Below are 14,898 nucleotides of genomic sequence, written 5' to 3' on the forward strand. Positions count from 1 at the left end.
GATCCGGGTGGTACCATGCCAGGGTTTTGAAGTGTAGGCATCCCGGGAGGAATTGCATTGAGATCTGGGAGGGGTATCCGGGTGAACACAATACCAATCAATTTTCCTGACGAGTGTGTCAAAAGCACACCATGTGGCTGTTCGTTTGGCTTTGTGTTTTGACCAGGATTAAACAGGACAGTAGCAATCTATTTTTTTAAAAATAAATAAATAACAAGTTAGTCATCAAAATGAAAAGAATAGAATAATAATAAAAGTGATTTCAGTAAGCTCTTACGTATTTCTTTTGCTCCAGGTTACGAACCAAGAGCCCAAAGTTCGTTTGGTCTTGTGTACTACTGGTAGGGAGAGCCCTAAATTGACAGAAAGGCAATTTGTTTTCTAATGCCTGGCGTTGGAAAGCCTGAGCTTGAGCAAGAGGAGATCGGCCAGCGATCATAATACGCTGTGGCCACATTTCAGGGCGGCTAAAGATATATGTATATAATAAAAAAAAAAAAGTGAAAGGTCAGATATCAAGTCACAGATATATGTATATTGTTCGCTCTTTATCAAATCTACCATTATTCCTCTCATTATATTACTTATACTTACTATTCTTCAAAGCTAACATTGTTTCCTTTGAGTGTAATAGCATATGCGCCACAGAGACAGCTAAATTCTTGGAAAGTTCCATCAGGCGTTTTGATGTGCCAAACAATATGCCCTGTCCATATTGGCTGTGTCATCGCGCCTGCTTGTTGTCCATTTTGCTGCTGCTGTTGTTGTTGTTGCTGTTGTTGTTGTTGACTTAAGAGATTGGCTTGGTTTTGCATCATTTGAGGTGTGATTCCATTAGGAGGCATTCCATTAGGAGCCATGCCATTAGGAGCCATGCCATTAGGAGCCATGCCATTAGGAACCATACCATTAGGGGCCATGCCATTAGGGGCCATGCCATTAGGAGCCATCACATTAGGGGACATTCCATTAGGTACCATCTCATTCATTACAGGTCGCATACCAGGCTGCTGTTGTGCTGCCTGTTGTTGTTGTTGCTGTTGTTGTTGTTGTAACATCTGCTGTTGTTGTTGTTGTTGTTGTTGTAACATCTGCTGTTGTTGTAACTGCTGTTGTTGTAACTGCTGTTGCAACTGTTGCTGTTGCTGAAGATTCATCTGAGCTGCTGCCATCATAAGTCGTTGTTGTTGTTGTTGGGCTTGTTGCTGCAGTACACTTGTCATTTGAGGATTTTGGGCTCCAATAGCAGTTATTTGTGGGTTCTGTTGCTGGCCTATCATTTGACCTTGCTGATTTAATTCGGGTACAAGAGGGGGTCTGGCCTGCATAGCCGCAGAAAATGACATTGGGGATGATACACCAGAAGCTGGGTTATTTACTGGATTTCCGAGAGGTACAGAGCCATTCGGTTGTTGGGAAAGCTCTGTGCGTCTGATCTGTTCACCCACTTTCTGCATGGCTACGTTAATTGCTTGCAATTGACTTTGGTGAGCAGGAGTCAAAGGATTAATAGCCAAAATTGAGTTTCGTTTTTGTATAAGGTATTGCTGGATCTGATGTGGATTTTGAGCAGGAGCACCTCTTTGTTGTGCCTGTTGTGCCTTCTGTGCCTGCAAGGCCATTATGGCCTGTTGTGCTTGTTGCACCTGCTGCTGTGAATGTAACATCTGCTGTTGTACCTGTTGAGGTGTCAATTGCATGCCCAGCAATCCTTGGTGTTGCTGCATAGGTTGACCCTGGGGTCGCTGCATTTGTATAGGAGAGCCGGTCTGCTCGCGGTTTGGAGAGGGATTCTGGGTATTTGGCATCGATGGTTGGTTTTTAAGTGTTTTGTGTGGAGCGGTTGGTGATGGTTCGACTTTTATGTGATTAATGGGGGAGTTATTCTGCTCGATTTTCGAAGTCGGTACATTGGATATGTGAGCAGCCGTAGTATTAGTTGTAGTTGTATTTGCAATAGTAGCTGTAGTGGTAGTAGCTGCAGCGTTAGTAGTATTAGGTTGATTTTGTGCTGTTGGGTGTCGTTGAGCAAACTGGACGCCCACTCTTGCACCAGCTTCTGCAAAACGTGCGGCATCAAAGGTTGGTTCGGGTAAACTGATCTGACCGGGTACATTTTCGCGTTTTCTCTTTTTGTTCGATTCAGCAACAGGTCCAGGTTGAGGTGAGTTTGCCGAAGGTATTGTGAGCCCAGTTGGAGGTAGAGCTTGTTTTTGATTGTCTGATAAAGTTTAATTTTTTTGTTTTGATAAATATATGGATATAGATATATTAAAATAAAATAAACTACTTGGGCATAAAGTTTATGAAATGCTTTTTTTTTGTCTTGTTTACCTGATTTCATCTCTACTGTATTAATAGTCGGAGCCGGAGTAGAAACCGGAGCAGACGTGGCTGCAGGAGTTGTTGAAAGAGCAGTAATAACGGATGGGTTTGTATTGGCGGTAATTGGAACCGGGTTGGAGTTGATCATATTCATTGTAGTAGTAGCTGTTATTGTGGGTGTTGGTACAACAGGAAGTTTGAATCCTGCTAGTTTTACAACATGCAAAGGTGAAACTGTTTCATTGATCGAATGTACTTCAACTTGATGATTGACCTATAATTCCATACACACACATGTTAACTGGTAACAATTTATAATTTAAAACTCGTAGAAATTATCAATACCTCTTTGACAATTTTTTCCAATTCATCGTAGCCCTTCTTAGGAGTAATCAAGGACAAGTGTATGTTGTTCTGATATCAAGAAAGAAAGAAAGAAAGAAAGAAAGAAGAAGTGTTTTTAAAAGAATATTAATATTAAATATTTCATACATGTATGTTTTTTAGTTGATTCAACTCACTCTTTTCATTTCTTCGGCTATATCTTCCAATTTGTAATTGTCATACTTGTCGTATAAATTTTTACGCACGCCAGTCTTGTAAGGAGTGCTGTTGGATACAAGAATACAGTGCATAATCTGTTCATTGTTACCGTTGATCTCTTCTTTATAATCTGAAAACATCTACAATGATTTGTTAATAAAGAAATAAATAAACTTTAAAACTTAAAAAAAATCTACAAATTTCAGTAGCTTATACATACCTCCAATGCTGCAACAAGACCTTCTCCTACTGCATTGCGTATCATACCACCCTCTTTGCATGTAATATTTTGGAGGATTTCTTGGAACAAATTGAGCTCAGATGTAAAATACTTTCGATCGACTGTCGCAGTTGATGATCTTTCATAATCTCCATAAATCACCAAGCCATATTTTAAAACAGGCTGTTTAAAAGAAGCAGCGGTAACCCATACGAGAATAATAATCATAATCATAATTAATCAGTAAAGAATAAAGAGAGATGCCCAAAAATCAAGGATTAATGATACCATACCGTGACTTTTGTCTTTGATTGACGGTGGTCTCCTTCTGAAATAATGGGAGAACGAAGCTGCCTAGGGTATTGTGGATCAAGTAAAAGTTATTTTAGGCTAAAGCTTAAGTTTCTTATATATATATATATATATATGTGTGTGTGTGTGTATGCATATATTTGATACATCTTTATATAAAAAGTGTCTCATAGAATGTTGAATTTACCTGAGAATAGGTTCAATATAAGCCTCATATATTGTACTCAAGTGAGGATTCATTCGTGCTGATCCATCAATCACCAATACACATGCAACCTCTTTACGATGATGGTGAGGAGAAACGATCTGTGGAGATTGATGTGGAATGCCGGCTGGGGATGAATGTGACCCAGGCGTAGATGCATTCATTGCAGGCGAAACATTAACGGCTGATATAGACATTGAGATCCAGAATGATAAAAAAGAATGTGTTCGATTCTAATGACGCGTTAAGGATGTTGCTGCTTGACACACTGAGTTTCTCTATCTGATTTGATTTATATAGTATGATATAAAAGGTACAAGAATAGATAGAGAGACAGAGAGTAGAGAGAAAAAAGAGAAAGAACCGAACTAAATAGGAATTAGATAGAGACTAGGGCTCAAAGTAAATTATAGAACGCTTATAACAAAGGAAAATATTATTATTATTACTTTAAAAAAAAGAAAAATATAAAAAAGAAATTTGGTGGGTAAGTTCAAGAAGTATGTTTAAGAAAACAGTGCAAGAAAGAAGAACCAAACTTTATCAAGCTCCACACCGATTCCAATTAAAGATTCCATTGATTTACGTCATCAAGTCTATCATATAGGGCTTCAGTTGCGGAAGCAAAAATAAAATAAAATAAAATAAAAATTGTAGTGGTGCCACTTGGTTAATTATGCACTGTAATGTATATTCAATAGAATATTTTATGTGTATATATATCTCTTTATATATATATACTTTCTTTCTCTCTTGCCCATAATTTTTTTATATAAAAGCAGTTTGTGAGGAATTGATGGTTTCCAAGTAAAGATGTTCAAAGTATTATATTTTCTGGTATTCTGTGGTCAAGATAGCCTGACCAGCAAATCCTTATTGTGGTAGTCAGCTATCTGTTTTCGGTTTTGTACAGCTCCTCAGAAATTTATTACAGTTGATTTATAATCCGCAGTAGATTAAAAACATTTTGAGTACTACAGTACTGAATGGGTGAGCAGATATCCAAAAGGCTTGCATTTGTGCGGAAAGAGTACAATGTTAATATTCAGAAACAACTGTCTTAAATTCTTGTCCTAATTTGTTTTTGCACACACTTCGAGTGGACACATGTGAGTTACAAGGAGTGAATTGTTTTTTTTTTGGGGGATAACTTTTCATTTTGGATAAAGAAACCATGATCTTCTTTAGACTCTTCCTTTTCTTCTTTCTTATTTCCAGATCATTTAAGACTACCCAATAAAATATTATGATTTTGCTTCTCTTTTAAAATAATATCTAGTATCCTGTATCTATCCAGCCAGCTGAGCTACATGAATTGGGCAAAATATTGAATATTTGTTGGAAATAGTCAAGCATTTTTTTTTATCTCTTGGATTTGTTCTTTTCTAATTTTTTTATTACTACTAATATTATTATCTGTACATAGCATATACCCTACTATGCTCTAATATTCTCTAAATGTAAGCTTCATTTAAGCATACTTGTAAAAATAGCTGGATTCTCAACCCAATGCTTCCACTGATTACTGAATCGAGCCATAGTCGCACCATCAATCAGGCGATGATCTGCAGCCCAACTGATGGGCATTACTTGCTTTGCAACAATCTTTCCATTCTCCAGTCGTGGCAAGGTCTGTATTTTTCCAAGCGCAACAATAGCCAGCTCTGATGGAAAGACCATTGGATTTGCATAAGTCCCACCAAAAGTTCCGCTGTTTGACAATGTGATTGTGGCACCTGTCAAATCACTAGCCGAGAGCTCGTTCTTTTTACCTAAGCTGACCAGGCGATGCAACTCGGACGCAATCTCAAACAAGTTCTTGTCCTGGACGTCCTTGATATTAGGGACTTTAAGACCTTGGGGTGTGTCCATGGCAAGGCCGATGTTATGAGAGGTCTTGTAGACCACCTGATTAAGTCTTCCTTGGTCTGAAGTGGTAATGGAGGCATTCATGATCGGGAACTGGGTTAAGGCTAGAGAAAGAGACTTTAGAAGGATAGGTAGGTGGGATATTTTGGTGAAGGGATGGCGTCCAGGATGATCAGAAATAGACTTGTTCAAGGCCTGTCGATAGGTATTTGTGAGAGTGAGATCTACTTCATCTTTGTACCCCAGCTGAGGAATCGCAAGTGAGTGAGTCATGGCCAGGAACATGACTTTTTGGGTGTCAGTCAATGGTGTGCCCTGGTTGTTTGGATCTACACTCAAGACAGGTTGTGAGGGGCTAATGAGCTCAACCGCAATTGGTCGTCTAAGATCTGGATTGGATACCAAAAAAAATGTGTGTTTGAAATTAATTGCTAAACTTTATATGTACAGAAACACGCACACACACACACATTTGCGTGCATTACTTGCCTGTAGTATCCTTTTTCTCGGTCAAAAAGCGAATAATGTCTTCCTTGAGCACTCTTTGGTTCTTTCCAGTTCCTTTGATTTCAGTAACCTCGAGATTATTTTCAAAAAGTAATCTTCGAACAGCCGGAGTAGCCAAACTAAGAACACCTGGATCTCTGGATCTGTTTTCTACCAATGGTGTCTCGACTGGTTTTGTGTTTGGTATACTTTCTGGTACTTTAACATTCTCTGCAACTGGTGTATTTTGTCCATCCACATATTCGTCGGCAGTCTCGATATCAACCAGAGGAGCTCCTACTGTGGCAACTCCATTGAGTTGATAGTGAAGTTTACTGATCATTCCTGCATATCGAGATGTGATTTCCACTGCTGCCTTATCTGACTGAACCTCACAGATCCTATCAAACTCCTCGACAACCGAACCTGGCTGTACAAACCTGCACAAATTATCAAAAAACAGAAACAGAATATAAAAAAAAATGTAAGTCAGAATTCTTAGAAACAATGTAATAAGGCCAGAGTTTTCTTTTCTTTTATTATTATTATTATTATACCATTGAATAATTTCAACTTCTCGGATACCTTCACCAATGTCAGCCAGCAGAAAAGGTTGTTTGGCTCTTGATAGTATAGATGAGTGGAAGGAACGTCTGGTAATCCATGGCTTATAGACGTATTTTTCCTGGTGTGTAGTCCAGGTTAAGTCCTGAATACGAAACACACAATGAATATATATGAACATACCACAGTTCCCTTTGTAGTTTTTAAGAAGTTTAGGCTAGTTGTCCTTGAGTACATTTTCCAAGGCAAGTATGTGTATAGATATATATATGAACTGAAGAGTAAGGATATCAGAGAGAAGAAAGAAAGGAGGAAAGTAAAATAAAGAACAAGGTCTTGTAAGATTCGATGTGCGTGGGAAAATATGGATCCAAATGAAGAAAGTGTTTATTTTAGACGGAGCTTGGGATCAGAATTTATGTACACAAAATACTTTCGATTGAGCTCGGGACGTTTTGATATATATTGTGAAAAAATTGTAGTCTTTTAGTAGACGTTTATATTCTACTTCTCCTTTTGGGATAAACAGAGAGATGTCTTGAGATTACTTTATAAAATAATTCAAAGCTTTTTTTAATTATGTCTTAGACTTTATTTTCGCTAAATAGGTTGCATCAAGTATAATACCAAATCTGATCCCTAACTACAAGCACAAAGTGAGATGAAAGTCAATGGCATTGCAGTTGACATGGATTTCTCTAGAGAATTCAATAAATTGAGAGTATATTAAGAATATAAATTGTATATACAGTCACTGTGATGTTTGGCAGAAGAATCATAAATAGGATACTGCATAAAAAATATAAAGAGAGATAGAGAGAGAGATAGAGGGAGAGATACCAATGCTTTTATTTCCTTGAAGTTTGTCTGTAACACAAGAAGAAGAACAGGATTAGCAAAAAGAAAAAGAAAAAGAAAATGTTGCTTTGGTTTACTCCTTTATCCCCCTTTTTTTCATTTAATTTACCTTGCTGCCTTGTCATCTTCAAGTGCCTTTTTTATTTGTTCTGTGATTTCTGTAACCTTAACAAGTGCAATCTGGGAGCATCGTAGGACCTGATCCATCTCCAGTGGAATACCACCTGCCTTTGACAATGCACAGATCTCTTTGTGGATGTTCATAGTAATGGTCATATCACCCTCCTTGACCTGTTCCTCCAAATAACTGGGATCTACAGTCAAGTACTCACTGTCCATAATGTCAGTAAATCGTTTGGGATGGTACACTATGGAGAAAAAAATATTTACCCATTGTCAAAAAAGCCAAATGTAATACAGATCGGTATATGATGCACACTCAAGGGTACTGGGTTACGCTGGTCAACTGGATGCTGCAGGACATCATATCAATACCAATACCAATACCAAAATTGACGCACTAAATGTTCCTAGATGCTTTATTACTTACAATTGTTACTTCTTCTCCAACAACTGTGACATCAGGTCGTCTGAAATGCAAGAGAGCAGTGATGGCAGCTATGCACGCACAATCCACCAGATTTCCATCATGATCCAAGAAATGAAGGTCTACGCGAATTTGCCAGACCTAAACCCACACACACACATATATATATATATTAAATACGCTTGCACACTTGAAAATACAATCTACTTTATAACAAACCTTTTCACCGGCTACAATACAAAGACCCTCGGTATCAATGGCTCTGCTACGACGCATAGCCTTTTCAATGATACGACTAATTAAAACCTCTTCCTCTGATCGACTATTGATTTAAAAATAATAACAAAAAAAAGTCGGTATCAATACATGCATATACATATCTTTCTTTCTTTCCAATAAACGTGTAATACAAAAAAACTTGTTTTTTTTAAAAATAATAATAATAATAATAAATGAATCTCACCTTCCAGATTCAAAAGTTGGGCAGGCCATTGGTGAAATCTCAGTATTGAACAAAAGCATACCCTCTGTAGGCTTGTCTGGACGAGGACGCACGACTTCTGCGGTTACCTTTGCTGCAATTCTTTATATTATTATTATTATTATTATTATTTATTTTAAATGTTAGTAATTATGTTTCTTTTTTATTATTCAAATCCAAAACTTTGTATTTTTCAGTTTTTACCTTGTTTTTCCTAATTGAACTTGCACATAACCAAAATCTTGGCCAAATGTCAATTCAATAGACCGCATGTCATATACACCGCGACCATCGACACGACGTCCGTCTTTGAGGGCGCTCAAGAGAAACTGGCTCTCGTTGATGCTAGGATCGATTTCTTTGACCATGCTATGATGAATTTAAAGATATATGTATATGTAAAAACAAAATGAAATGTGTCTCTAGTGTGTGAATCTGCCAGTCTTAATCTTGCTTGAAGACAGTCCAATTTTTTTTTACAAGCAACTCTTTTTTTTCCAAAAAAAAAATTGTGTGTGCGTAAATTACAGTTTACTTTTGTGTGTAATTATTAATTTTTCACTATAAACTTTATATACAGAATATCCTATCAATTCTAGCAGCATTGCTTAATGATGTATTTATTTTTGGTCTATTAGAATAAGAGTAGTGGAGGTATAGGGCTTATTATTAAAAGCTAATCATTTATCTATACACTGTAATTAATATATTAACTTGGACTGACAGATCAAACGAGCTTAGTCCTTGCGGCTGCATTCCTTCCCCCTTCTTCTTTTCATTATTAAAATATGAAATTGTGCCTAGCAAAAAAAAATCAGTGCCACTGACATTTGTCCATTTTTGGTAGTGACTGGCAAAAAAACAAAAAGCCACGGATTAAAAAACCGACATCAATCAACTATACTATAGCCTCTTTCTCTCTTTTTTTTTTTAATATAAACTTCTTTTTGCTACTTGACAATACATTATTATTATATACGAAACCAAATATGAGCTCCCAACAAAATCACTCGTCAGATCTTTTGAATATTCCCGGTAGAGAAAAGACTCTTGGTGAGAATAACATACATATACATTATTATTACTATTTTTTTTTTTACAAAAGAAAGAAACTTATAATTTTTTGTGTAAAAGCCAAACTTTTAGCGGATACAAATCTCTTGGGCAACACTAAAGAAGAGTTGAAAAAGAATGGACCACAGATTCCTTTTATTCCCCCTCCAGAAGAACGAAAGACATTCAAGATCGCTCCACCTACTGACATCATGTCTCGCCTTCAGGCATTCTTACCGCAAATACAAGCTGCTAATGCCAGTCTTCAAAACATGAAACCAGAGGATCTTGACATTGAGCAAGTCGAGGAAGACGAACAATACATTGAAATGAATCTTGGATTGGGAGTATATGAACACAAGCGAGAAGTTTCAGACAGTGAAGACGATGAAGACGATGATGATGATATTGTGATGCCCAATGCTGTCAACAATGACAAGAAAGTCAAGCCAAACATCGAATTTATGTCTGAAGACAGTGATTCTGACTAGGATTATTTCTACTTACTTTTTACTTATCCCATCTTATCCTTCTGTTTTTCTCTAAAGAACAAAAACAAAAAAAAACCTAGAAAAATGACATGTATATATACACACACACACACACACGCAGACGCAGACGCAGACACACGACCCATACAATCCCAAACATCTTTTTTTTCTCTTTATACTCATATATCATTGAAACAAAACTTATTGCTACCTTTAGCTTTTTTATCTTTAGTAAACAATAATATTATTATTCCATTCACACACATTCACACACATTCACACACATTCACACACATTCACACACATATACATACAGTCTCTATTTCATATACACATGTCTTTTATCATTTGATTTTTGTTTTTGTAGTTCTGGCGTAGGTTATGCTTTCTTTCATTGAGATTGATAGAAATCCTCAAAGGGGGGGTTGGATGATCGATAGTAATAAAGTGGTTCTTATTACTGCTCTTCTCTTACGGGAGGGACACCGCAAGGACGAACCATTTTCTAAACACAGGCCCATACACTTGATGTTAATATACACAATCTCATTTGACACATGCCCGTTATCATCTTTATAATTGATTTATATAAGAATTATGAGTTTGCTTGCCTCCATAATGTTCATCTTCACGCGTGCCTTGCATTCATTCTCAGCAACAGAAAAGAAAGACAAAAGAGAGTTATGGCCAACGTAGGATGCATAACTGTCTCGCTGCTGGTTGGTCAACCATTCACTAAAGAAAAGAAGAATAAATTTGAGCATAAACACACACACATTTACATAATCATTATAATTATAATTATAATTATGCTATTAAATAGTTTTAGGGCATTACTGCTTGATTGTGTCGGCATGTCCAGTACCAACGTATTTAGATTGTACTATTGTAATAGTAACATTAATAAAGAAAAAAAATATGTGGAAATTTTAGGGGATGATTAGATCTCGATCGTCCCAATCTATATATAAATTCAAATATCAATTCCTACAGTGCTCAATCTGACTGTTGACGTTGAAGCGATCCTAAAAAAAGAGAGAGAGAGAGTCAAATGGAGTTATTGAACTGAATAATGTATATATTTATATACATTTTTTGATAAGTTTAAAGTAATAATCTAGATTAACACACTGAATTTAATAGCTTACCATTAACAATAAGCTTATCCAACAAGGCTGTGTTGAAAAATGGGAATATGTTTAAATTAGAGACAAAAGTCAAGAAAATCGAGAGTGCCGTTTGTGACTTTGGATTGTTCCTAGTGACGTTGATAAATGCACCAGTTTCTTTGAAATCAGTCTCAAAAAAGAAAAAAAAAAGAAAGAAATAGGTAGAATGGCCTTAGTTTGAAGCATATTACACTTTGTGTGCCGACGTCACCTTTGCACCCCACATGCGGCGTTTGTATGAAGCGTGCGAATTTTCCCCTCTTTTATATATATATTTCTGTACCTTTTTTCTTTTCTTTATTGTGTGTGTGTGTCTGCTTTTTTTTGACGTCTTCTTCTTCTTCTTTTTATATTATGTCAACTCTTACTATTGCCCAACGTCAAACTCTTTTACAGCCATTGTTGAACGCAGGCTGGGCTCTTGTTGCCAACAGAGATGCTATTCAGAAGAAGTATGTGTTTGGCGACTTTAACGAGGCTTTTGGATTTATGACCCGAGTTGCCCTCAAGGCTGATAAAATGGATCATCACCCTGAATGGTTTAATGTAAGTACCGCTTATTTGACTTGCTCCAAGTGTTTATGTGTATATTTGAAAGTAAAACAGAAAGAAAAAAGAAAGAAAAATTGTTTCTGATTATTAGTATTTTTTGTGCTTTATCTTGGACAGGTCTACAATCGTGTAGAAGTTACTTTATCTACCCATGATTGCAACGGTCTTTCTGAAAAAGATGTTACTTTGGCCACATTCTGTGATACTGCTGGATCAAAGGCTACCTGAAATTTTGAACAGCTTAGTAAATAAATGAAATAAAATGAAATGAATTGAACTCAAGGGTTGTGTGCGTGTTTTTACAGCTGAATTGTAGTCTGAATATTATTATAACAAATGTTTTTTGTATACTTTTGATAAAGATATTGTATGTTGATTTTATTTTGAGCTTGGATTTTTGACATGGCTTTAATCGGCAATGTATCTAATCTTGCTATCAGTTGAAATCATAAATACTTGATAAAGATAAAAGAAAGATGGCCGTACATATTCTTATTTTGAATTCAAGAGCAACCTTGAATAAATTATTTTAAGTAATGTAGTACTCAAGCGGTGTTTCTCTCTCTCACTCTCTCTTTCTCTTTATTTTCCTTCTTCTTCTTTTAAATTTTTTCTTCTTACTCATATTGTGTGGGATGGAGTGGTTAACCAAGAGAGTCGCAAGCTTCTACTCGCCCTCATGCACCACTATCTGCTCCACCCCCACTTGTCTCCCTCCTCTACCAGTAGCTCCTCTGCCAGAAATCAAATCCGTGCAGTGTGCAGGTTGCGATCTACCATGTGTCCATCCCTCCGTCCCAACCACTCTCAACATCGACCATTTACGACCACTCCGCAACACTGTGCCTCCATACGCAATCCACTTGATTCTAATGACCGGCAAGTCAACCTGGCCTGCTCACATTGAAGACGAAGGAATGGCACAAGCACTTATCAACGCAATCAATCTTCGAAAAAGCCAAAAGCAAAAACCAGACACTCCTCGTACAGACACCTTCAGACCAGCCAATGCAACTGATACTCAACTGAGTGAACGAATTCTGGTCACCAACTGCTCTCTTCCATCTGTTTATTCATCCCAACGCAATTCGATGGATATCTTACTGATGCCCGATAACGTATTGATTGCGAATGTTACTCCACACAGGGCAAATGAACTTTTGGACTATGTCTTGGGAAAACCACATGTATTTGAAACCTTTCCATGGTCCTCTGCCAGTCTGGTCCTGGTGTGTGGACATGGTGCCAAGGACAGGCGGTGTGGTACAATTGGACCTATGCTGAAAGAATCTCTGGATCAGGCTCTTGAAGTTGAGGGAATTCGAACCCAGGTAGCACTTGTCAGTCACTTGGGAGGTAAAGAGAAAAAAATGCAAAAATGCAAAAAAAAAGAAGACCAATATTTTTGTTTTATACACGAATGGTTTTTCATGAAACTAATTTTATTATCTATTTATTTATTCATTCAAGTAAATTGATTATCTTTAAAACTTTAACTCATTGGTCCATAATAATAATAATAATAACATATTTGTTTTCTCTTTTTTTTGTGAAAATTAATCTAATAACAATTATTAGGACATGCATTTGCCGGAAACCTGGTTATTTATCTTCACAATGGTCAGAGAGCCATTTGGTACGGTAGGGTTACTCCCTGTCTGTGTCCTGATATCGTACAACAGTCCATGGCTCAAGACAAGGTGATTGATACATTGGTGAGAGGAGTATTTGAGGCCGGCACAACCAATGTTCCTCAAAAGTGTTTACCAGCATCTTTAGAATGGTGATCTAATCTTAATAGCTTTGGTTTATTGAATTTTTTTTTTTGGTTCTTTCTACCACTTTATTCTCATCTTTTGTTACAACATGCATATAATTTATTTTAAAGATCATAATAATACTACTAATACTAATACTAATACTAATAATAATAATAATAATAATAACAATAAATAAAATATAAATATTAAGCTATCTAGGCTGTATTTTGTTTCAACCTTTATGTGAACAATATCCTGTTTTATTATTTTATTTACAAATTTAAAAAGATTCAATGAAATCATCTTATGAGTCAAACGGGTGAAAAAATATCGGCTTCATTTTCTTTATTGTCATTGGTATCATAGAAGACAAAGTCCAATATACACCAATGATCTTTGCTATATGTAAAAGAATATGATAAAGAGTATTCATTGATAGGAATACTATGTTAAAGGCACTTTGTATGCAACATATATACAGGTTAAAAACAAGAATATCACATTATTCTTTGTTTCCTATATGTGACTATTTATCCCAATGATATATATATATATATATATATAAGCTGTATGCTTTGTCTTATGAACGAAAGCCCTTTTATTCAACATTATTAACTATGAATTTTCGGAACATCAAGGACTGTATGAAAGGTTATGGAGTAATCGCAATTATCGGTGTAGGCTTTGGATTTGGCATAACTTCAGTCCCTTTATCATTTTATGCTATTTATAATGGCTATAAACTTCTGGATCATATTTCAACGACAGAACGTTTACGAAGAGAGTATTATGTCAAACACAATCAGCAACTTGAGTCAGAGAAACAGCAAGCTCTTTTCAGGATCCAAGAACAAGCGGTGGCAAATAGAGAGATCTAGGATTATTTCAGTAATACCGTCTGGCCTGGATTGTTTTTTGTTTTATTTTGTTTTATTCTTTAATGACAAATATATTTACCTATGTAACTTTAAATAAACCAGACAACTATATGCCTATTTGACTCGTTATATTCTTTATTAAACATGTTATTTTGTGTTTTGTTCTATATTCTGTACAGAGAGTTTTTATAAACACAGTCAATGAATCTTTCGCCATTTGAGCGCAAAAAAAATCACGAGAGAAACCATGACTTATATTCAATATGCAACTGCTCATTAGTAATAATAGCTTCAGCCTTCAAACTTTAAATACAAGATTATATGCATACTTGTTATTTGTTAAAGAAAGATTAATAATCTGGTATGACCTCCTTTGGCCTCAATTGCAGCCTGGTGTCGATGTTACATGCTGCTGGCCATAGTTGATACAAGCTCAGCATCTATTCTTCCCCACTCTCGTTGCATGACAACCTTCAAATCATAAATTTCATTTATAGTGGCGATCTAGTCACTCTTATGCTCTCTCTTAAAATTACCAGCAAAAATGCTCGATAGGGTTGAGACCCATGATATGAGCTGGTTAGT

General features: G+C 36.3%; 6 protein-coding genes across 6 annotated transcripts; 3 read left to right on the plus strand and 3 right to left on the minus strand.

Moving 5' to 3' along the window:
• Positions 1-5,072: 5,072 nt before the first annotated feature.
• Positions 5,073-6,705, minus strand: PHYBLDRAFT_105125 (hypothetical protein; the record flags this gene model as incomplete). The annotated part of the gene is made up of 3 exons (XM_018427886.1): positions 5,073-5,829; positions 5,960-6,400; positions 6,518-6,705. 3 exons carry the CDS (start codon positions 6,703-6,705, stop codon positions 5,073-5,075), a joined length of 1,386 nt encoding a protein of 461 aa, XP_018299433.1.
• Positions 6,706-7,487: 782 nt separating this feature from the next.
• On the minus strand, positions 7,488-8,778 carry PHYBLDRAFT_25590 (hypothetical protein; the record flags this gene model as incomplete). Its single annotated transcript, XM_018439873.1, has 6 exons — positions 7,488-7,713; positions 7,773-7,855; positions 7,933-8,070; positions 8,149-8,251; positions 8,393-8,512; positions 8,615-8,778. The coding sequence occupies 6 exons, from the start codon at positions 8,776-8,778 to the stop codon at positions 7,488-7,490; spliced, it is 834 nt and encodes a 277-aa protein (XP_018299434.1).
• Positions 8,779-9,636: 858 nt separating this feature from the next.
• Positions 9,637-9,867, plus strand: PHYBLDRAFT_103513 (hypothetical protein; the record flags this gene model as incomplete). The annotated part of the gene is made up of 1 exon (XM_018427769.1): positions 9,637-9,867. A coding segment is annotated over one exon (231 nt), but the record flags the coding sequence as incomplete, so codon positions are not given.
• A 412-nt stretch (positions 9,868-10,279) lies between these two features.
• PHYBLDRAFT_120917 (hypothetical protein) lies at positions 10,280-11,135 on the minus strand. Its single transcript, XM_018428768.1, has 5 exons — positions 11,103-11,135; positions 10,946-10,979; positions 10,792-10,837; positions 10,566-10,689; positions 10,280-10,459 (listed from the first exon to the last, which is right to left on the minus strand). Exons 1-5 carry the CDS (start codon positions 11,103-11,105, stop codon positions 10,412-10,414), a joined length of 255 nt encoding a protein of 84 aa, XP_018299436.1. The 5' UTR covers positions 11,106-11,135; the 3' UTR covers positions 10,280-10,411.
• A 342-nt stretch (positions 11,136-11,477) lies between these two features.
• Positions 11,478-11,903, plus strand: PHYBLDRAFT_105265 (hypothetical protein; the record flags this gene model as incomplete). The annotated part of the gene is made up of 2 exons (XM_018427892.1): positions 11,478-11,669; positions 11,793-11,903. 2 exons carry the CDS (start codon positions 11,478-11,480, stop codon positions 11,901-11,903), a joined length of 303 nt encoding a protein of 100 aa, XP_018299437.1.
• Positions 11,904-12,310: 407 nt separating this feature from the next.
• Positions 12,311-13,462, plus strand: PHYBLDRAFT_138948 (hypothetical protein; the record flags this gene model as incomplete). The annotated part of the gene is made up of 2 exons (XM_018430115.1): positions 12,311-13,031; positions 13,254-13,462. The coding sequence occupies 2 exons, from the start codon at positions 12,311-12,313 to the stop codon at positions 13,460-13,462; spliced, it is 930 nt and encodes a 309-aa protein (XP_018299438.1).
• Positions 13,463-14,898: the final 1,436 nt, after the last annotated feature.

This window comes from Phycomyces blakesleeanus (assembly GCF_001638985.1).
Source record: "Phycomyces blakesleeanus NRRL 1555(-) unplaced genomic scaffold PHYBLscaffold_1, whole genome shotgun sequence".
In the NCBI taxonomy this organism is placed as follows: Eukaryota; Fungi; Mucoromycota; class Mucoromycetes; order Mucorales; family Phycomycetaceae; genus Phycomyces; species Phycomyces blakesleeanus.

Bases quoted from the DNA above. Each gene is read 5' to 3' on its own strand.
- PHYBLDRAFT_120917 (XM_018428768.1), bottom strand. The intron at 10,838-10,945 runs GTAGGAATTGAT...CTATTACAATAG, and splicing joins CAACAGTCAGATTGAGCACT to TACAATCTAAATACGTTGGT. The intron at 10,690-10,791 runs GTAATGCCCTAA...TCTTTTCTTTAG, and splicing joins CATGCCGACACAATCAAGCA to TGAATGGTTGACCAACCAGC.